Raw genomic sequence first — 23,148 nt, forward strand, 5'->3', positions numbered from 1 at the left:
TAAAGCATCCATGACAGACGGCTATCCGACCTCTGCTTAAAAACCTCTGCTTATTTCTTCCCAATAAAAGAAGCGGGCAAATATCTTTTCCTTAAGTGTGGCCCGCGGAGGAAAAGTTTGAGAGCCACTGTTTCAGAATTTGGAGAGGATGCGCTGGTGACAAAGAGCTCTGTTAAACTCGGAAGCCTGCACGCGCCGGATCCCAAGGAAAAGTCCAATTATCACCCCACTTTTCTGGGGGGGGGAATGGTTAAGGAACCCCCCCCTCCGGTGGAAAGGATGCGACCCCCACCGCGCGCTCTTCTTCCTCCCCCAGAAGCCGCTGCAGGAAGGATGCTGCTAAGCCGGGCTCCTTTGTCTCCCTTTGCCGAGCGAGGACTCGCCGGGGGCTGACCCAGCTCCCCCCGCCTCCGGCTCCCTCCTTCCGCCCCCCTGGCTGCCGCGGCTTCGGGGGGCTCTCAGGTCGCCTTGTCAATCACGGCCGCCCAGGAGCCGCCGGGTTGCGCGCCGCAGGTTGGAAAGCCATTAATTACTCGCTCGGCCATGCAGGTTTGCGCGCAGGCGGCTCCTCTCGCCGGGGCTTTGCTGCTGCCGCCGCCGCCGCCGCCTCCTGGCTGCCCATGGAGCTCTAGCAGCGCGCACGATGGCCGCGCCTCCCGCCTGCTCTGCCCGCCGGCTCCTCGCCGCGCCCTGGCTGCTTCTGCTGCTGGCCGGCGCCCTGGGCGCTAAGGTAAGGGGGCTGGTGGCCACCGCCAGGGACGCGGGGAGCCTGGGCTGCCGTGCGCCCCGGCGCGCTCAGGGTTGGTGCGCCCTCCCCGGGGGATCCTCTGCCAGGCCACTTGCCAGGGGGCAGCTCTGCTGCCTTGGCTGGCTCAGCCTCCGGGACTGGGGAGGGCAAACGCCGTCGGCTCACAGCCCCTGGTCACCGCGCCCAGGGCCTGGGAACCGAAGAAATGCGCCCCAGCGCGCGCCTTCCTTCTCCCAGCCGCTGTATCAGCAAAGTCTGACGCGCCCGGGTTTTGTTCTTGTTGTTTTGTTGGTTGTTGGTCTCCCTCTCTTCCTCGCCCCCGAAAACCACCCCCTCTCCAAGCCAGAGATCATTATATCACGAATTTAAGGAGGAAGAGGGGAACGGGTGGCAGTTTGCGCCAGCCACTCCCTTCGCTGCTTTGGATTCCCAAGGGATTAGGAGACCCGGAAAGCGAAATGCTTTGAAAAGTCCCCTGCTAGGATTTCCTTTGGCTCCGGAGACCCCCTTCTTGCTTTCCCCTTGGCCGGTTCAGCTATCAAGTCGTCTTCCCTTTGAAGTGGAGGCGTTTTTAACACATGGCACGAAAAACAGCCTCTGATCCTCTCCGGCTGTTTTTGCTCACGTGTGAATAACGTTAATGCCGGATGGAAAAAACGTACAGGAGGGTTTTTTATAATAAAAAATGCACTTGTATTGCATTTGAGTTAGAGACTTGGAGAAGAGCAAAGCCTGGTTTGGATAATAATGTGTGGAAACAGAATCCAAAGGAAGCTGTAGCCCTTAATGCGAGCTGACATCTGGACCGTCCAATATCCTGATCCTAAATACATTATGTGGCAATGAGGGCAATTCACAGGTGGGGAGGACCCAAGACTACAGTGCTATGCAAACTTCTCACTGTATCCATATTTTCACTGCATTATGTGCATGTGATTCCCAGAAAAGTGGCTGTACTGAGACAGTGGCATAGCGTGGGGGGGGGCGGGGGGGGCCGGCCGCACCGGGCACAACATCTGGGGGTTAGGGTTGGGGGGTGCAAATCCACGGGTTAGGGGGTGCAAATCCACGGGTTAGGGGGCGCAAATCCACGGGTTAGGGGGCGCAAATTACTTGCCTTGCCCCGGGTGCTGACAACCCACGCTACGCCACTGTACTGAGAAGCTCACCCCTCAGGATTCCCCTTGCAGACAGTGTTTCTGCAGCACAGCAGTTGGATTGCATGCACACATAACCAAAGCGTTGTGCTCCAGCACCTCCTGTGCTGTTGCATGGGATCCCGGGACTGACTTAGATGGTGTATAGTTGGTACAGCCACTTGCGGTAAGAAAACTCTATGGAAGGAAGCCTAGTTCACATGCAGGATCAATCCCATGCACTTTCATTGCTCCAACTTCTACATACCCTGTTTTAGCATCCAACTATTCTTTATTCATTTATTATTTCATTTTTTTTTTCACCTCCTTTTTTCTGCCTAGGACAGCTCACAACAATAATTTTATAGGAAACAATTCAAATCATTGTAGATAGCCGTTAAAAACCAGGAGTAGAAAAACTTAATATAACACTATCAGCCACAATCCTGGAAATATTTACATGCTTCATGAATGCAGGTGAGGAGAGGGGAGTGCCCACTTTTCCTTGGGAAGGGGCTCCACAGTGGGGCTGCTTCCGCTGTGGTCCAAATATAACCCACTCTAAATCGCATCAGTTGGGCATGTTCTGCTGGGCTGAATCTATAGTGGTAGACGTTTTGATATTTGGATAAAGTGAAACCTCAGCTACAAAGCACTTGCCTTGGAAAGAGAATTGAGGTTGATGGGGTTTTTTTAACCAGCAGAAAACCACCCCCCCCATTTTCCTGGACCTTCTGTCTCTGGGGTAAACTAGCCTTAAGCACCCCTCCTTTCCCTCTTCCATTTTCCCATTAACAACACATGTGGGCCATTCATTTGGGGAGGGAGGCAAAGACACACCTTCGGACCTGACAGAGAAGCTCTAATTAGAGCTCTGTGCTCTTTAATAACACTTGTCTCCCTGCAGCTGTAAAAACTCTGTCAAATCCTCCTCATTATTACAGAACACCCATTCAGAGGCCAGGCCAGCAAGCTCTACCTCTGCTATTCTAAACGGGGGAGGCAACCCCACCCCCCACTAACTTCAATCAGTTTGCCTGAGCCTCCCAGATTTCATGGGTCACTGAAGCCATTGTGGCCCTGTTTCTCAGAGGCTGGTGAGGAAGCCCTTTGCCGTTTCCTCACTGTGAATAGCCAGAGGGAGACATCTCTCTCCGCGTCTAGGTTGGGAGGGGCTGTCGCCCCCTCTCAAATGAGGCCTACGTTCTCTTTTGCCACCGTGCCGCAAACTTCCGGCAGCCGAGACACACTCTTCGCCTGAAATAAATTGGATGCACACTTCCCTGTTGTTCCACAAACTATTTACTTTGCTACGGATCTTGCCTTCCCAAACGCAAATGCGGAGGTCTTATGTTGCATCTCTGTGCGAGTTGCTGCTGTAGAAGTGCCTCTGGGAAGAGGCATGCTCAGAGCAGGGACTCACACAGAAGTGCAAGGTGGCCTCCTCTGTGGAGGCAATCCCGATGGATAGACGCAGCAGATTATCTGTCCTTACGAAAAGCTGATTAGAAAGGCTCGTCCCATGCTGCACAGCGATTCTTCAATCTTTTAGCTAAGCGGTTTCTCAATATTGATTCAATATTGGCACACAGTTCACCTTAATTATTGTGCTCTGTACGTTCCCACTGTGGCAGTGTTAGAAACAGAAATATGAAAGCTAGGAGCTAAATGGCACCTTAAACCGAGGTCATGGGCGCAACAATGGAATGTCTAGGAACACTTTTTAATAACAAGAATACAAAGCTGGAAATGAATTGAACTGCATCTAAAATATTACATGTTCGTTCGTCTTCCTCTGCCCACCCCCCTAATATTCTTAAGAGGGTCTCTTCGCCAGTCTTCAGAGAGTGGCTGGAAGTGGGGAGGCAGAAAAAGGTCCCTCTTTCCTTCCACACTGCAGTTTTAATCTGAAATCTTAGGCGCAGTACTGCTCCCAGAGCTCAGAAACTGCTTGCGCTAACGAAATTCCCTGTCACAAAATGCGCCTGGAACAATGGGAGTTTCGGACACTGCACTGTGGACATATTCTTCCATTCCTTTATATGCAAGTGGCTTCTACCCACTCATCATTGTCTGACACAATTGAGCTTTTCGGAAAGGAGACAAGAGAAAGACAGAAGGACCAAGACAAACACATTTTGTCCACACAGAGGAATTTGGAGCTGTTTCACGCTTTTACCATGGCTAGGATGCATGTAAACTTCAAACTACTCAGGACTAGGGCTAGGAACAGTGGGTGGTCATGGTTCCTTGGTGCATGCCTACAATGTGTTTGAAGTCAAGCTGTTCCACATCACGTTTGCAGGTGTACTTTGACAAAGACGGATTGCAGACTGGTACATCCAGTTGCCATGTTTTCTTGGTGTGTTCAAGAAGTAGGAGCAAAGTCTCGGATTGCTGATAATCCCTTGCAGACTGCTAGCCAAATGTCACTCTTATCCATTGAGCCCGTGACAAGCCGAGTGCATAACCAAACTGCCGTTTTGTGAAACACTCTCATCCTAGAATAGCTTAGTCTCTGTATTATCCTGCACAATGAATCGTGTGTAGGGTGTGTTTTTTTATACCACACATCTGGTTATCTGTATGGGCTTAGTAGGATTGGTGAAACTAGGTGCCACGTGGGACCAGTTCTACCATTAGGCAGAGTGAGATGGGTGACTCTGGTAGATTTTGGGTTTCAGGAAAGGCTAAAAAAAAAAAAAAAAAAGCTTTAAAATATAGTTTGTTGCACTTTTCCTGCCAGGGAATGGGAGAGGTGACTGAGATTTTCTGCCTCAAGTGCCAAAACAAATTGGGTCCTATGCAATGCGGCGTGTATGTATTTCTCCACCGAAGGCAGCAAAATGTCTTGGGCAAGGCCTGAAAGAGGGCAGACTGAGAATACCAGCACAAAGTTCTGGAGTTCCGGACAAATAATTTAATCAGCTGAATCAGAGCAGCAAGCATTATGGGAGTTTCAGAAAAAGACAATCTGGTTTTTTTCCTACCATTGGACAATATGTCAATATAATCATACTTAGGGCTACCCACTCTCTGTTTACTGAAATCTTGAAATCATTGAAGGCCCCATCTGCACTGTAGTATCTTACCACTTTAAACACTCATGGCTTTCCCCAAAGAGTCCTGGGAATTGTAGTTTCTTACAAGTGCTGGGAGTTGTTAGTGATATGCTACAGCTTTAAAAGCACAGGGCAAATGGGACCCAAACTTTAAAACCCAAAGCTCCGCAGCAGGGGAATGCAAGTCCTCGTACTCAAAATATATCATGAAATTAAGCAAAACGCAGGGCATGCGGCAAGCGTTCTTGAGTGGTGCCATTCAGTCTCGACCAAATAAGGAGGAACATTTGTTGCCCACAAAAATAAAACAAAAAACCCCGGCTAGCTCAAAATGCATGTGTATATGAACAGCAGCAGAGCTGTGTGGTTGGGAGAACACGCGGGGATGGAGTCTCCATGCTAACCATTCCCTGTTTTTGTCAGGACAGTAGGGAGGCACCAGAAGGAGCCGGTACCTGGAACGAAGAGGTCACCAAGTGGTGGGGGGAATGGGGCTCCTGGTCTACCTGCTCGCGCACCTGTGGAGGGGGGGTGATGTCCCGCGAGAGGCACTGCTTACGGCAGAGGTAAGTACCAGCTTGGCACGAACGCTGCGACAAATAGCTGAAGCTGTTGTTGCCACCGCAGTATAAAAAGAGCAGAGAAGGGGAAAGTTGCCGGCAGCCGAGGTTCTTCCTGAGTCCCCCTTCTCTGTGTTTGGCCCCGTTCCTCTCATTTCCTCTCCGCTCTTATTCTGCGACCCCTTCTCCTTTGAATATCATTGTATTCCCAGGGTCCCAGCGGGCTGCTCTATTCATCCTCCTGAGGTACAACAACTCACATCCTGAGCTGGTTCCCCGGCTGAAAGGGAAGGGGAGGCGTTGCACAATGATGATGACAGATTTCGTTCTCACGAATTCCAGCCGCGTTCTCGTCCTTGGCCCGCCCACTCAAATTCCCGTCCAGAATTGACTTGCGAGGCCTTTGTAGAAGCCCCTGCCTCCTCTCCCAAGAGCTGAATGGGAAGCCTTGAAGAGGCACCTCTTTGAACCTGCTACTCCAGATCCCATGACGCTAATGAGGCCTGCCAACCAAGAACTCAATAAGCTTTGCCTCACACCCCCCCACCCCCAAATCCCTCCTTTCTATTCTGCATGAGTGCACTTCTGAGCGGAGGGAGCCTGATCAAGGCCCCCCTTCCTTTCCTCTTTCCTTCCGTCAAAAGGAAAGGTGGGGAAAACTTCTTTTATGTGGGCTGGCTGGCTGCATAATTAGGGTCCAGATATGCCGAGGTGCCTTCCGTCTGGAGATGGCAGGATTCTCAAACATACTTTGAAATAAACTGCGCCGTTAACAAGGCACCCCAGTGTCTCTCTTAAAAACAGCAAACCCAACTCCATAGCTAACAGCTCCAGTCACCCCGTTTAAAAAAAATTCTATTTATCTATGCACACTCCACGGAATGTAATGACAGTAGTCGCTCAAGGAAGGAGGGGTCGGTTTGTACATCAAAGCCCTGCTGAGTTCATGCAACAGGACTATGAAAAGAAGCTACACAAAGCCAGGCGCTTGAAGAAGGCTTTCTGCCCATGGTCCTTCCAGTCCTTCAGAGCTGAGCCTTACAGCCTCTAGGGCCAGTAATGATGGTGGTTTTGGAAAGCTGTGCTTTTTCAGGAGTTTGGAGTGTTGGGTTGTGGGTTTTTCTTTTTTGGTAGTTACAGGCATTTTCCAAGGGAAGCTATCCTACTTCTCGTGCCTGTCTAGATGAGACACACTTAGTAATTCCCGACTTACGGTACCTTTAATTGCAGCATGCCTGAGTGCTGGCTGGGGCTACTCATTGCTGAGAAAATAGCACTCTGCACATGTTCTTTAAAAAAAGAAGAGTTATTTATTGATGCTTATTCAAAGATAAACAGAAATACATATCCATTACAGATTATCTTTTTATAATACCATCCTATAAAAAAAGAAAAAGGGCAGAAGGTAGAAAAGAAAAGAAAAAGAAAAACCTAAAGAGAGAGAAGAAAAGATAAAAGCATTTCCTGCAGCCAAATATAGTATTCATTCATTAAAATCCAACCGTTCTATCTTCTATACACCAGTATTTTTTCAATCTTCAAATCAAGATATTACAAGTTAATTTTCTCTTTCACGCAAAAAGTCCATAAGAAATTTCCAATCCTTAAGAAACGTCAGTAATGATTTTTCTCTAATTAAACATGTTAACTTTGCCGTCTCTGCCAAGTGCAATAGTGTTTTTTTAAAAAAATCAGCCATTCATCTGCAGTGGGCAAGGCTGTATCTTTCCATCTTTGCACTCTGCACATGTTCAGAGGCACTTTGAACATGTTCCAGGACCGAAAGCAGGTTCTGGGACAGGTCTAATGAACTCAGATAGAAGCCCAGGAATGGGAGTCCTTTCACCCATCCCAGTCTGGGAGACGATGACTTCTCCTCTCCACTTCTGGGTTGTGTATGATGGCAGTAGCAAACTGACAAAGAAGGGCAACAGAAATTGTTACGGGTGTTGCAATGGCGTTTCAAACCCTGCATAGAAGGAGAGGCTATGGCAGGCATAGGCAAACTCGGCCCTCCAGATGTTTTGGGACTACAACTCCCATGATCCCTAGCTAACAGGACCAGTGGTCAGGGATGATGGGAATTGTAGTCCCGAAACGTCTGGAGGAGGGCCGAGTTTGCCTGTGCCTGGGCTATGGGGCCCCTGAGCCTGGGAAGCAAAAAACATCCACTGCTTTTTTCTTTTGCAGGCTGCAAGTTTCTCAGGGGACAAATAGTAGCATGTGCCTCGGTCAGTCCAAGCACTACCAACTGTGCCAACAGCAGGTAAGATCAAGTCTCCTGCATCCTTATTTAGACATGGATTCGTTCTGTGGGATGATGTACAGAGGCGGAGCTAGCTGCTCTGGCACCTAGGTAAACGTAAAGGGACCCCTGACCATTAGGTCCAGTCGTGACCAACTCTGGGGTTGCAGCGCTCATCTCACTTTACTGGCCGAGGGAGCCGGAGTACAGCTTCCGGCTCATGTGGCCAGCATGACGAAGCCACTTCTGGCGAACCAGAGCAGCGCACGGAAACGCCGTTTACCTTCCCGCTGGAGCGGTACCTATTTATCTACTTGCACTTTGACGTGCTTTCGAACTGCTAGGTGGGCAGGAGCAGGGACCGAGCAATGGGAGCTCACCCCGTCCCGGTGATTCGAAGCGCCAACCTTCTGATCAGCAAGCCCTAGGCTCTGTGGTTTAACCCACAGCGCCACCTGCGTCCCACTGGCACCTGGAGCGGCGCAAATGCTGTGCACCTGGGGGCGGGGCCATGGGGATGGGACGAGTGTCCCAGGGGGCAAGCCGCCCATGGCAGGCTGCTTCCTGGGCGGCGGGGGAGGGGGGAGCCACACCGCTTTGCCAGCAGCCTTCCTTCCTTCCCTCTTCCTTTTGACAGCTCAGGGAAGTCTCCCCCCCCCCCCCGGAAGCAGCCCAGGAGCGGGGCACAATGCCGCGTCACCTACCCGTGACTCCTAAGCCTTCCCCAAGCTGTCAAAATTAAGGGGGAAGGGCGGAAGGTCGCCAGCAAGGCAGCGCAGCTCTGCCCCTTCCCCCGATGGCTCCGGGTAGGCTTGGGAGTCGCAGGTGCCGAATGTCACCCCCCTTAGTGATGACACCTGGGGCGAACCACCCCCACCGCCCTCTGCCTCCACCCCTGCTGCTATGAGCATGAAATCAAATAGAATTCAACTAGCAATTGGTTGGTTACTGCTATCTATATGGAGGCATCAATATGTATGGAACTTGAGAATGGGTTATTGGACTTGCCAGGCTGCAAGCTGCAGCTCGGTCCTATATGCATCTACTCAAAAGTGAGCACCATTGAGTTCCCATGAGTTTAGTGGGGCTTATTCCCAGGACTGCAGCCTCAGAAGATTACAGTGGTATCTCGGGTTACAGACGCTTCAGGTTACAGACTCCGCTAACCCAGAAATAGTACCTTGGGTTAAGAACGTTGCTTCAGGATGAGAACAGAAATCGTGCGCCGGCGGTGCAGCGGCAGTGGGAGGCATAGCTGTCAACTATTTATTTGAAAATAAGGGATCAGCAGCCTTGAAAATAAGGGATCAGCAGCCTCACCTGTCAGTCTACGGGATATGTAACAATCCGGGATAGCAGCGGGAAACGGCACTGGAATAAGGGAATTTCCCCCCCAAAAAGGGGAAGGTTGACAGCTATGGTGGGAGGCCCCTATAGCTAAAGTGGTCTTCAGGTTAAGAACAGTTTCAGGTTAAGAACGGACCTCCAGAATGAATTAAGTACTTAACCCGAGGTACCACTGTACTCTTGGGAACATCTGGCAGTAATTCCCACCACCACCCCACATTCTGGGTGGGGGGGTTATAAAGGAATAGTGAGGTTAGATCCTCCTAGACTATATCATCTCTCTCTCTCTCTCTCTCTCTCTCTCTCTCTCTCTCTCTCTCTCTCTCACACACACACACACACACACACACATATTACTGTTTTATTATTTATTCCCCGTCCATCTGGCTGGGCTACCCCACTCATTAAACTCGCTCGCAGAGATAAGCTCTTTCCACCTGCCCTCTGTTCAAAAGGAAAGGGTGGGTGGTGGTCTGATCCTGCTCCTCAGTGAAACATGGGCATGTTTCAGCTTAGTGGGAAGAAGGAACCGTCTCAAGTGTTTTGGATTTTTGAGGGGTTGTTTACAGAGGACTTTCACTGGTGCTACAGGAAGCATTTGTGAGTGCCCTGGCACCCATAGGCTCTAGGGCAGCCTTTCTCAACCTGTGGGTCCCCAGATGTTGTTGGACTACAACTCCCATCACCCCTAGCTAGCAAGGCCAGAGCTCAGGGTTGATGGGAGTTGTAGTCCAACAACATCTGGGGACCCACAGTTTGAGAACCGCTGCTCTAGGGAGTTCAGAAATAAAGGAGTTTGTTTGATTTTTATCCCACCCTTCTAAGAAGCCATGTGTGGCCCACGTGGTCCTCTGTTATCTGCATTAACAACTCTGTAAGGTAATTTAGCATAGCAGAGAAAGAGAAAACCTGACCCACCCCTCCAGTACATATGGAAACTGCTTCTCAGTCAGGGGGACCATCTGGATCAAGACCACAGTGGGCCTCCTTGCCACGCCAGGATCCAGATCGACCCCCCCCCCCCAACAATGGCTTGCTTTTAAAAAGCCAATCTTGCAATTGCATTGCTGGCATCTTGTCCTACTTTAGCCCTGAATCTTTCTCTTTTTATCTGGAGATCTTAAACCCCCCACCTGCTTGAAATCTTAAAGTTCAGAGCCTTTGCAAATACAGTGAGAAGCATAGCTGTCAACCGTCCCTTATTTGACGGGAAAGTCCCTTATCCCAGTGCTGTGTCCCGCTGCTGTCCCTTATTGATGATGTCCCTTAAATTTCCCGGGTTTCAAAGGAAGCAGCTCCTCTCCCTCCCTCCCTGCCGGCCAGGGAGGAGGCTCCAACTGTGTTGCCTGGCTGCGTTGCTCACCAATAAGGAGTCTAAGAATGACTGGGGGGGGTGGAGCTTGCATGCTTTGTGCCGATCAAATTGGCCACGTTGCCTGGGGACTCGCCTTTGCTCAGTGCTTCCAGTGGAGAGGTGACGGTGGTTTTCCTTGCTGCATCCCCTTTGCCGGGTTGCTGCACTGTGGGAACCACTGCTTGAGTTTTCATTTGGCTGCTGGCTGGGCTTTCTGCCTTTGGCTCGGAGGGGTTCAGAAGGTGAACATACCTGTGCCTGGAAAATCCCTTATTTTGGCTGCTGATCCTTTATTTCCGAGGCTGCTGGCCCCTTATTTTCAAATCTGTAAGTTGACAGCTATGGTGAGACCTACCCTTTCGTTGAGAGGAAAGGGGATTCCATGATGAGCTGAGTTTCTCTCTCCCTCCAGCTTTGTCCTGCCAACACCGCCAGCTTCAAGCAGTATCAATGCGCCAGTTTCAACGCCAAGGCCTTTGGAAAGCAGCATTATCAGTGGATGCCTCTCTACCCAGGTTTGCCTTCGCTAAGTTACTCAGCAGAAGCGTTCGGATGAAGTTGCTGCACTTACAAGGCTTGGTGGAGTCTTCAATCCGTAAGACTCTAGGAGCAAAACAGCAGAAGTCCCCCTGGCACTTTAAAGACAGAGATTCATTGTGACCTAACTTTTTGTAGAGTGGAAACCGCAGCACGCAATGACACACGGGGTTAGATATATAGACAGAAAGTGTTAATGGTGGGGCCAAAACGGTATGAAATGCAAGAGAAACGGTGGTAGGCTAAAGTTCAGATGGAATTCTTGAACAAGATTGTCACCATTTCCAACATCAGTCACTAGTGATAACACAGCCCTCTTAAGCTTGCTTAAAGGTAAAAGGCAAAGGGACCCCTGACCATTAGGTCCATTCGTGGCCGACTCTGGGGTTGCGGCGCTCATCTTGCTTTATTGGCCGAGGGAGCCAGCGTACAGCTTCCGGGTCATGTGGCCAGCATGACTAAGCTGCTTCTGAACCAGAGCAGCGCACAGAAGCACCGTTTACCTTCCCGCCGGAGTGGTACCTATTTATCTACTTGCACTTTGACGTGCTTTCGAACTGCTAGGTTGGCAGGAGCAGGGACCGAGCAGCGGGAGCTCACCCCGTCGCGGGGATTCGAACCGCCGACCTTCTGATTGGCAAGTCCTAGGCTCTGTGGTTTAACCCACAGCTTATGCTTCTTTAATTCAGGTAATGGGAGAGGATTTCAAAGCTTGGAAAATGTGTTACCATCAGTGAGTAATCACTGTTCTGAGTAAAGTGGACTCTAGTCCATGAAAAAGCCATTCTACAATAAAGCTTGCTACGCTTTTGAGGAGCCACAACACCCAGGGTGCCCTCGGTTGAGGCAGGAGCAATGGCGAAATCCGTTTGCGTTGGGAGCGTAAATTCAGCCGATAGGTTTCCTCACCCAGGATCGCCCAGTGTCTCAGTTGGGTGGCAGTGGATGTTAAAATCATTTAACTGACCTTAGCACCCAGCTTGCACAAAGCTCCAGCGGAGTCTGCATGATCCCACTGGTCCTTAGAGGAGAGCATCTTCCGCCTCTCTTCTCCTGGACCGCTGCCGTGTCACCCTGTGTTCCAGCTTCTCCTGTGTTTTTGCTCTAGATGATTACACCAGCATCTCTAACAAGCCATGCGACCTCCAGTGCACCACCAGGAACGGAGAGAGGCAGCTGATGGCGCATGCCCAGGATGGCACGTCGTGCAAAGACAGGGCCTACCAAGGGGTCTGCATCAGTGGGAAGTGTGAGGTAAAGCACTGTAAGGAGGACCCACCTCCGGGACTCAGGAATGACCTACATTGGCTATGTTCTTCCTTCACTGTTGGAGGTAGTATGCCTCTGAATATCAGTTGCATGGAATCACAAGGGCTGAGGGGAGCCTATGCCCTGTTTGTGAGCTTCCCACAGGCATTGTCAGGGACATTGTCAGTTTAGAATTACAACAGGGGTTTGAGGGAGGTCACAGCTCGGAGGCAGATGAGGGGAAAAGCTAGGAAACAATGGGAGAGGAGGAGGAGGAAGCACCACCAGGGGGCGACAGCTGACGGACACAGTGTCTTAGAAAGCATCCCAGACCCTCAATCTCCCAGAACCTGGCGAGCCTTGAAAGTAGGAGAGCAAAGAGCTCAAAGACAGAGGGCACATAGCAGCACCTGTAGGAGAGACAATGAGAGTGATGAATGAGGTACTTAACACCTTCCAAAATAGCTAAAATGTATAAGACAAAAACAAATCTGTGCTGGAGGTGTGGTAAAACAGAGGGGACACTTATACATGTTTGGTGGACCTGTGAAAAAATAAAGAAAACTTCTGGAATATAGTATATGATGAGCTTAAAAAAATGTTTAAGTATAACTTTATGAAAAATACAGAAGCTTTTCTACTAGGGATAATGGACACAGGTGTAGCAAGAGAAGATCAGAAAATATTCCTCTATGCCACAGGAGCGGCAAGGATCCTAATTGCTAAAAAGTGGGAAAAAGAAATTGTGCCAACAAAAAAGGAATGGCAAGACAAACAGTATAATGAACTGGCTAGATTAACAGAGGCAATTAGAGATCACACTAGACAAGAGTTTCAGAAAGCATGGGGAAAATGCAGAGAATACTTCACAAAACAGTGTCCTGAAATACATACCTGGACTTGTTTCGATTAATGTCTGCAGGAGACTTTGTGGATATTCAAGTTATAATTAGAAAAATCTTAATAATTATTCATAAAGGAAACAGCTTATAAGAAGTAAATATTTTCTTTCTTTCTTTCTTTTTTATAAATATTTATTAAAGTTTCAAAAATAGTACGAAAAGAGAAGAAACAACAAAAATAGAAAAATACAAAAATATAAAAGTACAGAAATAAAAACAATTTAAAAACACATACAGTTTCCATTCACTTATTTTCTTTTACCTTATTTTCCCGACCTCCTCATACCTCCCTTTCTTATATTCCCATTCAGATTATTTATTCAGCAAATCCTCATCATTGGTTCTGTTACTTATTTCAAAACCTTATTTTCCCTATCTCTTAGCATTTCAGCTGGAAACCATTTAATTTCTTTCCAACATCATTCTAACATTCATTAATTTTACAATATTTCTGCAAATAGTCTTTGAATTTCTTCCAATCTTCTTCCGCTGCCTCTTTTCCCTGGTCACGGATTCTGCCGGTCATTTCTGCCAAACCCATATAATCGATCATCTGCATCTGCCATTCTTCCAGAGTGGGTAGATCTTGTGCCTTCCAATATTTTGCGATGAGTATTCTTGCTGCTGTTGTCGCATACATAAAGAAAGTTCTATCCTTCTTTGGCACCAATTGGCCGACCATGCCCAGAAGAAAGGCCTCTGGTTTCTTAGAGAAGGTATATTTAAATACCTTTTTCATTTCATTATAAATCATTTCCCAGAAAGCCTTAATCCTTGGGCACGTCCACCAAAGGTGAAAGAATGTACCTTCAGTCTCTTTACATTTCCAACATTTATTATCGGGCAAATGGTAAATTTTTGCAAGCTTAACTGGGGTCATGTACCACTTGTAAATCATTTTCATTATATTCTCTCAGCTTATAAGAAGTAAATAAGGAGGCCAGATACAGGATAAAGGAAGTCTTTTATTTGGTTGTTTGTATTGCTGTATGTTAGGGGACGCAGGTGGCGCTGTGGGTTAAAGCCTCAGCACCTAGGACTTGCCGATTGAAAGGTCGGCGGTTCGAATCCCTGCGGCGGGGTGCGCTCCCGCTGCTCGGTCCCAGCGCCTGCCAACCTAGCAGTTCGAAAGCACCTCCGGGTGCAAGTAGATAAATAGGGACCGCTTACCAGCGGGAAGGTAAACGGCGTTTCCGTGTGCGGCTCTGGCTCGCCAGAGCAGCGATGTCACGCTGGCCACGTGACCCGGAAGTGTCTCCGGACAGCGCTGGCCCCTGGCCTCTTAAGTGAGATGGGCGCACAACCCCAGAGTCTGTCAAGACTGGCCCGTACGGGCAGGGGTACCTTTACCTTTACCTTTTATTGCTGTATGTTATGCTTACTGTATGTTATGTTTACATTTAATAAGGGTGGATTTCTGTATTGGGGGTTTATGGTATGTTGTAAATAAAATTTCTAATATTTAAAAGAGAATGACGAATGAGGAAGTGGGAGAGATGGGGGGGGGGTGGAGATTCACTCAGGACAACGCCATTACTCAATAGGCTGGGTTATAAAGCCTCTCTCTGTAAATACTAAATAAAAAGTGGACGGTAATAACATTCCTTGTCTTTGTACGTTCCTGGGCAACTGGCCGTGGCAGTCACTTGCAGCAGACTGACTGGCATCTGTTTGGCCACAGCGAGAGCAGCATGCTGGGTGAGATGGGCCTTTGGTGCGACCTGCCAGGGCTCTTCTTTACAGTCTTTTGTACAAAGGATAGAACGTGAGCAAATGCACAGCGATCCATGCGTTTCAATTTTGAAAGTGATTAAAGGGGTTCAGAAGAGATGGCTTCTCGTCTGGGGTATGGATTAGGCGCACGGAAAGTTTTCACACTCTCAAGTCTGCCTCCACTTTTCTCTCTCTCCAGCCAATCGGGTGTGATGGCAGCCTCTACTCTTCCCAGGTGATGGATCGGTGTCAAGTATGCGGAGGAGATGGAACTACTTGTTACCGCGTCTCGGGTAGCTTCCGAAAGGGGATCTCGCATTTAGGTACACTTTGCTAACAGCACTTAAGCTATTTCCTATGCTGCCTCTTGGTACCCCTCTTGCTTCTCAGGAAGTTGGCAGAAGAGTCGCTTAGGCTAGAGCAGGAGCTCCCCCCCCCCACAGCCCCATACCTGAAGCCAAAGCAACAACCAAGAAGGAGCTTGAAGAATTAACATAAAATATAGTTGGGTGCTACTGAGCCTTTGTGCGGACGCGGGTGGCGCTGTGGGTTAAACCACAGAGCCTAGGACTTGCTGATCAGAAGGTCGGCAGTTCAAATCCCTGCGACGGGGTGAGCTCCCGTTGCTCAGTCCCTGCTCCTGCCAACCTAGCAGTTCGAAAGCATGTCAAAGTGCAAGTAGATAAATAGGTACCACTCCAGCAGGAAGGTTAACAGCATTTCTGTGTGCTGCTCTGGTTTGCCAGAAGCGGCTTAGTAATGCTGGCCACATGACCCGGAAGCTGTACGCCGGCTCCCTCGGCCAATAAAGCGAGATGAGTGCCACAACCCGAGAGTTGGTCACAACTGAACCTAATGGTCAGGGGTCCCTTTACCTTTACCTTTACCTTGAGCCTTTGTATTAGAAGGTGCAGAACTGAACTGAGAAATCACGTTAGCTTAAGAGCAGAACTACACATTACAGTGGTACCTCGGGTTACATACGCTTCAGGTTACAGACTCCGATAACCCAGAAATATTACCTCGGGTTAAGAACTTTGCTTCAGGATGAGAACAGAAATCGTGCTCTGGCGGCGCGGCAGCAGCAGGAGGCCCCATTAACTAAAGTGGTGCTTCAGGTTAAGAACAGTTTCAGGTTAAGAACAGACCTCCGGAATGAATTAAGTACTTAACCCAAGGTACCACTGTACATACAAAGGTGTACGACAAAACCTCCAAAGCCAATTTCTGGTGAGGAAAAGCGGTTTCAGAATGGGGCAATTTAAAGCAGAGGAATGGGATGCGGCGCTTAATCCTTCACCTGCCTGGTTTTTTTTCTACAGAAAGTTAGGGGGTTGTCACCATTTCCCACCCTAAGGGGTTCCAGTTGCAAATTTACCTTGCAAACACACATCTACAATCCTGTGAAGGGGGGAAGCAGCTAGAGCGTTGGTGGACATTTTCAGCAGAAAAGCCGGAGGCAGAGGAAGGGGTATTGCACCCCTTTCCTACATCTGCACTGCTCCAGATTGTTTCTTTCCAAAGCTGCTTTGGGATGGCTGGGAAGAGTTTGTTAAATGCGTTTGTAAGTGATGTGCAGTTCTGCCTTAGGAGAGAGCTCATTTCCAGGATGTTAATATCTGATGCCCTGCGATCTAGGCTGTAGGGTGGTATAAAGGTAAAGGTAAAGGGACCCCTGACCATTAGGTGCAGTCGTGACTGACTCTGGGGTTGCGGCGCTCATCTCGCTTTATTGGCCGAGGGAGCCGGCGTACAGCTTCCGGGTCATGTGGCCAGCATGACTAAGCCACTTCTGGCGAACCAGAGCAGTGCACGGAAACGCCGTTTACCTTCCCGCTAGAGCAGTACCTATTTATCTACTTGCACTTTGACATGCTTTCAAACTGCTAGGTTGGCAGGAGCAGGGACCGAGCAACAGAAATTCACCCCGTCGTGGGGATTCGAACCGCCGACCTTCTGATTGGCAAGTCCTAGGCTCTGTGGTTTAACCCACAGCACCACCCGTGTCCCTGTAGGGTGGTATACTAATTTAATAAATTAATGATGATGATGTCAACGAACCTTCAGTTTCTGTTTTTAAAACAATTCCATATGATCTTTTGCAAACAAACAGACTTTACTCTGCACTACGTGTTTGTGCTTTTGCCAAACATGAGATTTTTGTGTAAGTGTGAAAGAGTTTTAGGGAATCGGCAGGAAAGGAAGTGAAGGACAATTTGGAGTGGAGGCATAGGATAGCCAGAAGGCTGGTTAGAAAGCACTGCATGCAAGTGCAGCAATGTTGCGTGAGCACGATATCCTACCTGTGTTTTTCTTTCCCTCTGAGCGGACTGGGAAACAATAGAGACAGATGAAATGGAGGACTCCGGATTCTGCAGGAGATAGTGACATCTGCAGAAGTGGAATCACAGAAACCAGGAAATCCCCCCCTCCTCCCTTGTCCTTTAAACACAGACAGCTGGGACTGTTTGTTCAGTCAGGCTCACAAATTGGTGACTCTTCCAATAATCATCACAACACTAGATGGGGGTAGAGTACTGTTCCTTGTGCACAGCGACATTTATTCCGGTGTTAAAAAAAAGCTGCCAGATCCAAATTGTTTTGCCTTTTATAAATGAAGGCACACAAAACTGATACCAACACAGAAGCCATATAAATCACACCTCCCAAAAATCTATATTTAGGGCATATCTCCCTATTTCCAGGTTGAAATCCCTCTTCCCACATCCTCAGCCTGCTTGCAGTTGTTCAGAAAGCTCAGGAAGGCCTGGTGCCTCAAGACCCAAAGTGCTGTGTTGTTTCTGGGTTCTTGGTAGGGTTTCTCCAGTTCCAGGCAGTGGTATCTTGTGCAGGATGTTGAAGGACAATTATTCGCTTATTTTCAAATCCCTGCATCCCGGATCCTGCAATAAGCAAGGTCTCTGGGCTGCATGCTGGATGCCAGGAAACATTCCACAGGAAAAAGAGGAAGGGGCTATGAAATATACTCAGAGTTGCAAAGTGATTTCATGCTCTTTATTCAGCTCATAGTGGTGAGGAGGAATGAATGAAAGTCCCCTCAAAGTATCTGCTTTATATACATTATTTACACAATGGGCTGCACATGATTGACTAATTCCGGAATTCTACTGTAAGCCAATCAGGTTGTGGATTCACTTCAATCTGGAGCATGATTGGGTGGTTCCTGCCAACCAATCACACTGCTGCATTGTTCTAGGACCAATGAGACTGCTGCATTCTGAATCCTATTGTTCTAGGACCAATCAGACTGCTGCCTTTTGGATCCTATTGTTCTAGGACCAATCAGACTGCTGCAGTTTGGATCCTATTCGACTCAGTACATAACAGGCTAATTGGGAATCTGGATCCTAGGGAGATGTGCAATGAAGAATAGATATGTTGCTGCCCTCTGTTATGTTGGGCCAGTCACACATCCAGCACAATACATATTATCCACTCTGGCCGGCAGAGGCTCTCTATGAAGTCAAGCAAAGGTTTTTCCCTGACTTGCAAACTGCAGGTGCCTGGGATCTTATGCATGCAAAATACCTGCTCTGTCACTGATAGGTGGCCCTTGCTTTTCTGAAATTATCCACCTCAAGGTGCATACTCTCCAAAAGTTTAGCTGGGATAGCCATATAGTCAAGATATAGAAATGTTACGCCTTTCAATCAACTCATCAGCATTTTCTATAGTCTTTGTCCCTATTTCCATTCCCCCCAACATTAATATTAATATTAATATTAATATTAATATTAATATTAATATTAATATTAATATTAATATTAATATTAATATCTATGGCAGCTAAAGCTGAGGATCAGTTTTTTTTATTATTATTATTATTATTATTATTATTATTATTATTATTATTTGTGGGTGGCACCGTAGTCTAAACCATCAAGCCTCTTGAACTTGCAGGTCATAAGGTTGACAGTTCAAATCTGTGCAATGGGGTGAGCTCCCGTTGCTCTGTCCCAGCTCCTCCAAACTAGCAGTTCGAAAGCATGCCAGTGCAAGCAGATAAATAGGTCCTGCTGCAGCAGGAAGGTAAATGGTGTTTCTGTGAGCTCTGGCACTCATTGCAGTTTAGTCATGCTGGCCACTTGACCTGGAAAGCTGTCCGCAGTCAAACGCTGGCTCCCTCGGCCTGAAAGCAGAGATGAGCACCGCACCGCATTGTCAAATTTGACTAGACTTAACCATTCCGGGGTCCTTTACCCTTACCTATTTATTATCTGTGCTTTGCAAGCCTCCTATGTTTCATATATGCACATTCTAGAAGGCTCATGAATTAGAATCCTTGGAATAGAACACCTTGGCAGATTTACCCAGTAACTTAGGCTCACTCCCAGTTCATACATTATGTTGGACCCTCTCATGGTGGAGAAATGGCCTCCCCACTCTCTTTTACCATGCAGATGACAACAATAATAATAATAATAATAATAATAATAATAATAATAATAATAATAATAATAATTTTGGTATTTATACCCCGCTCATCTGGCTGGGTTTCCCTAGCCACTCTGGGCTTCTTACAGCACATAAGAAATTGTAAAATGTTAGATATTAAAAATTTCCCAATACAGGGTTGCCTTCAGGTGTCTTCTAAAAGTCAGATAGTTGTTTATTTCCTTGACGTCTGATGGGAGGGCATTCCACAGGGTGGGTGCCACTACCAAGAAGGCCCTCTGCCTGGTTCCCTGTAACTTTGCTTCTCGCAGTGAGGGAACCGCCAGAAGGCCCTCGGTGCTAGACCTCAGTATCCGGGCTGAACAATGGAGGTGGAGACGCTCCTTCAGGTATACTGGGCCGAGGCAGACATACACCTCAGATGGTCTAAATATACAGCTAAACTAAATCTACAACTAAAAAAGGAATGCATGAAAAATGTATATTCTACAGGTACCGCTATTCAGTCACTGGTTGCAGTGCCTTATTGAGCATCTAGTCTTTGGCAAACCTGGGTTTGCCTCTGTGCAATGTGTGCAATGGTCCAGACACACTCAACTAAATTAACACCTGTGACCTAGTGGAAACAGAGAAACTGCTTCATGGAGCAATGCCAGTTTCCCTGATTTTGGTTTTCTGTTTTGTCTTTGGTTCCTGTTTCCTAGGCTATGTGTTCATCACCAACATCCCCGCTGGTGCTACAGACATCCTCATTATAGAGCGGAGGAAAACAGAGAACATCCTAGGTAAGCGATGGACAGAAATGCTCCACTGGGGTAATTTGTCCCGCAGCACAGCAAGGAGAGTGCTTAACTGACTTAATTACTGCATGCAAGCCTTAAAGAGCATTCACGAGACGGCTTTTTTGTTCTTGACCAATCTGTTCAGAGTAAATGCTATCCCTTGATTTCAGCTTCAGTGGCATCAAAGAAGAGGAAAGCCTTAAAATTACAGTGCCTTTTATCAAGAACTTTTAAACAAATGAATTGGTTCTGACCAAGCAAGTTTTTAGTTAGAGGGACATCTTAATAAAACTCTCTCAACGCATGCATTGTCTTTTTGTTTTTTAAATCCCTTTCCTATTTAACCTAGATTATGTCTAGGGGAAGGAAGAGGGAAATACGGTAAATCTAAGATACATTTGTGGAGTACACCCAATCCCTCTACTCTGATGGTTCCCACTCCTGGGCACATGGCAGATATAACAAATATTGGTACAATATTTTAACAAAAGTAGTAGGGCACCTGCCCCCAAATGCTACCATTGAGTTGCACTTTTTGTAATCTCTAGCACATCCAGAGCTTGTCCTGAGATCTGAAAACTTGGGAGAGCCTCTATCCAGCAGCATAGCATGGAGGGAGGGGGGCTGAGGGGGCCATCACCATGGGCACAGTTTTTTGGGGGGGCACATCACAGCACCCTGGTGCCCTGCAGCTGGAGGGCAGCTGAGAAGGATGCAATAGGCTTGTGCCCTGACCCCTGGGAGCCCAGCATGGCTTTTGGGAGGGCACTGTGAGCTGTTGCTTCCTTCTCACAGTGCCCTCCAGGTGGGGGGCAGCTGAGAAGGATGCAACAGGCATGCGCCCTAGCTCCTGCAAGCACCTGCAAAGAAGATGCCTTTGTCTTCCATCCCCTCTCTGTCTCCTTGCTAGCGTTAGCGGATGAAACTGGGCGCTTCTTCTTCAATGGGAATTCGGCTATCGACAACCCACAGAACTTCCGAGTAGCTGGCACCGTGTTCAAATACCGCCGGCCATCCAGCCTGCACGCCGACGGCCTCGAATACATTATTGCACAGGGGCCTACCAACCAGTCTCTCAACGCCATGGCAAGTGATGGAGGCTACAAAAAGATTGCTTTCTTGCTCCTTGTGTGAGCCCCAAGAATGGGAGCACAAAGTTAAAGGGGGCTTGGGGGCCTGATCCGCAACAGTGGGTTGAGGCAAAGTTCTCAAATCGCATTAGATGTCAGGAGCGAGGTGGCAGTTAATCACGCTGTGCAAGTTGGAATTATTAGCAAGAACACGATGTGCACAGACTTGGTGGAGTACCTTTGCCCCATAGATCAGTTGCTGAGACTGAAAGTCCTGGGCTCGTCCCCTCCTCTCCAGGGCTTTTCCCAAGCAATCAGAGACTGCACCTGTATGTAGCTTGTTGCTGCTCCGCCCGTTTCAGCCCACTTCTGTTTCTGTGAGACAGGTGGGGCGGGGAGCCGGTTGCAGCAGGAAGGGGAGAGACTTGTGACTCCACCAGGCTGACTCATCTCTGCTTCTGGACTTCTCTCTGCCACAGACTCTCCCTGCTCACTGAGCCTGTTACCCTTTCAGCTTCTGATACCTCATCTTCCCAGTCTTCTCCCTCTGACTGCTCACTGTTGTCTCACCACTAATCCCTGGGCTCTGATCCTTCATCCCTTGGTGGTTCCCCAGCTAGTTTCTCCCACCATTCCTCTACATCCCATCAGTCCATGACATTACCTTCACGTGGACTGAATCAGCTAGATTGGTGACTGGAAGTGGCCGCTGAGACCATATAACACCAGTCCTGAAAGAGCTTCATTGGTTCCCAGTACGTTTCCGAGCACAATTAAAAGTGTTGGTGTTGACCTTTAAAGCCTTAAACGGCCTTGGTCCTGTATTCCTGAAGGAGCGTCTCCACCCCCATCATCCAGCCCGGACACTGAGGTCCAGCTCCGAGGGCCTTCTGGCAGTTCCCTCGCTGCGAGAAGTGAGGCTACAGGGAACCAGGCTGAGGGCCTTCTCGGTAGTGGCGCCTGCCCTGTGGAACGCCCTCCCACCAGATGTCAAGGCAATAAACAACTATTTTACTTTTAAAAGACAACTGAAGGCGGCCCTGTTTAGGGAAGTTTTTAATTTCTGACACTGTATTGTTTTTAATATTCAGTTGGAAGCCGCCCAGAGTGGCTGGGGAAACCCAGCCAGATGGGCGGGGGTATAAATAATAAATAATAATAATAATAATAATAATAATAATAATAATAATAATAATTATTCCCAAGTGCTAGTGCCAATGGATTAATTTTGTTTCCCTTTGCTTTTTCCTTTTCCTTGTTGAACCCAGTACTATAACTTCAATGGGAAAGTCCCTGTTTAGGGAAGTTTTTAATTTCTGACACTGTATTGTTTTTAATATTCAGTTGGAAGCCTCCCAGAGTGGCTGGGGAAACCCAGCCAGATGGGCGGGGGTATAAATAATTAATAATAATAATAATAATAATAATAATTATTCCCAAGTGCTAGTGCCAATGGATTAATTTTGTTTCCCTTTGCTTTTTCCTTTTCCTTGTTGAACCCAGTACTATAACTTCAATGGGAAAGTCCCCCATGTGACCTACGACTACACAGTGCCCAGGGCGCTGTCGCCAGCTCTTCAAACCGTTCCCCCCGCCGTCAAGATGCCAACGCTGTACCTTCACTTGCCGGAGCCCAGCCACAATCGGCAGGACGCCGTCCCGCCCATTTCCCAAGATTTCAACGCCACTTGGTTATCTCTCGCGCCGGATGACGTCGGGGAACCTTTCCCCCGGGGGGAGGAGCGCGGAGGGGTGGCCTTCAAAAGTCAGGGCTTCTTCCCATTTAACTCAACTGCGCAAGGCAAGGACTGGGGCTGGAAACATGGGGCAGAGGATGAAAAGTTTGGTTTCCAAGTCCAGCGTGTCTACCACACCAACGGAGCAGGTGATGACGAAAAGATAGAAACAGATCTGGGTTGGTATATTTTCTTGCCACTGTATTTGCAGTGTTGGATTCCTTCTGGCCCCACATGAAGCATGGGGTGGGGATGGGGGGCAGAGTAGCCGTGTTCTCCCAAAGCTGCCTTC

General features: G+C 48.2%; 1 protein-coding gene across 3 annotated transcripts in view; it reads left to right on the plus strand.

The window, feature by feature from the left end:
* The first annotated feature begins 513 nt into the window (after positions 1-513).
* The window catches only part of LOC307218637 (ADAMTS-like protein 2), a 40,210-nt gene continuing 17,575 nt past the window's right edge, over positions 514-23,148 (plus strand). Inside the window, exons 1-9 of one of the 3 annotated variants that reach the window (XM_079981248.1) lie at positions 514-730; positions 5,370-5,512; positions 7,697-7,772; positions 10,865-10,967; positions 12,098-12,243; positions 15,052-15,175; positions 19,973-20,053; positions 20,961-21,136; positions 22,624-23,035. In XM_079981248.1, coding sequence (XP_079837374.1) covers positions 644-730; positions 5,370-5,512; positions 7,697-7,772; positions 10,865-10,967; positions 12,098-12,243; positions 15,052-15,175; positions 19,973-20,053; positions 20,961-21,136; positions 22,624-23,035 — 1,348 coding nt within the window. In that variant the 5' untranslated portion in view covers positions 514-643. The remainder of the gene's footprint in view (positions 731-5,369; positions 5,513-7,696; positions 7,773-10,864; positions 10,968-12,097; positions 12,244-15,051; positions 15,176-19,972; positions 20,054-20,960; positions 21,137-22,623; positions 23,036-23,148) is intronic. The other 2 variants (XM_079981247.1, XM_079981249.1) reach the window with 2 other exon arrangements.

The sequence above is a fragment of the Podarcis cretensis genome (genome assembly GCF_951804945.1).
Source record: "Podarcis cretensis genome assembly, chromosome: 6".
Taxonomy (NCBI): Eukaryota; Metazoa; Chordata; class Lepidosauria; order Squamata; family Lacertidae; genus Podarcis; species Podarcis cretensis.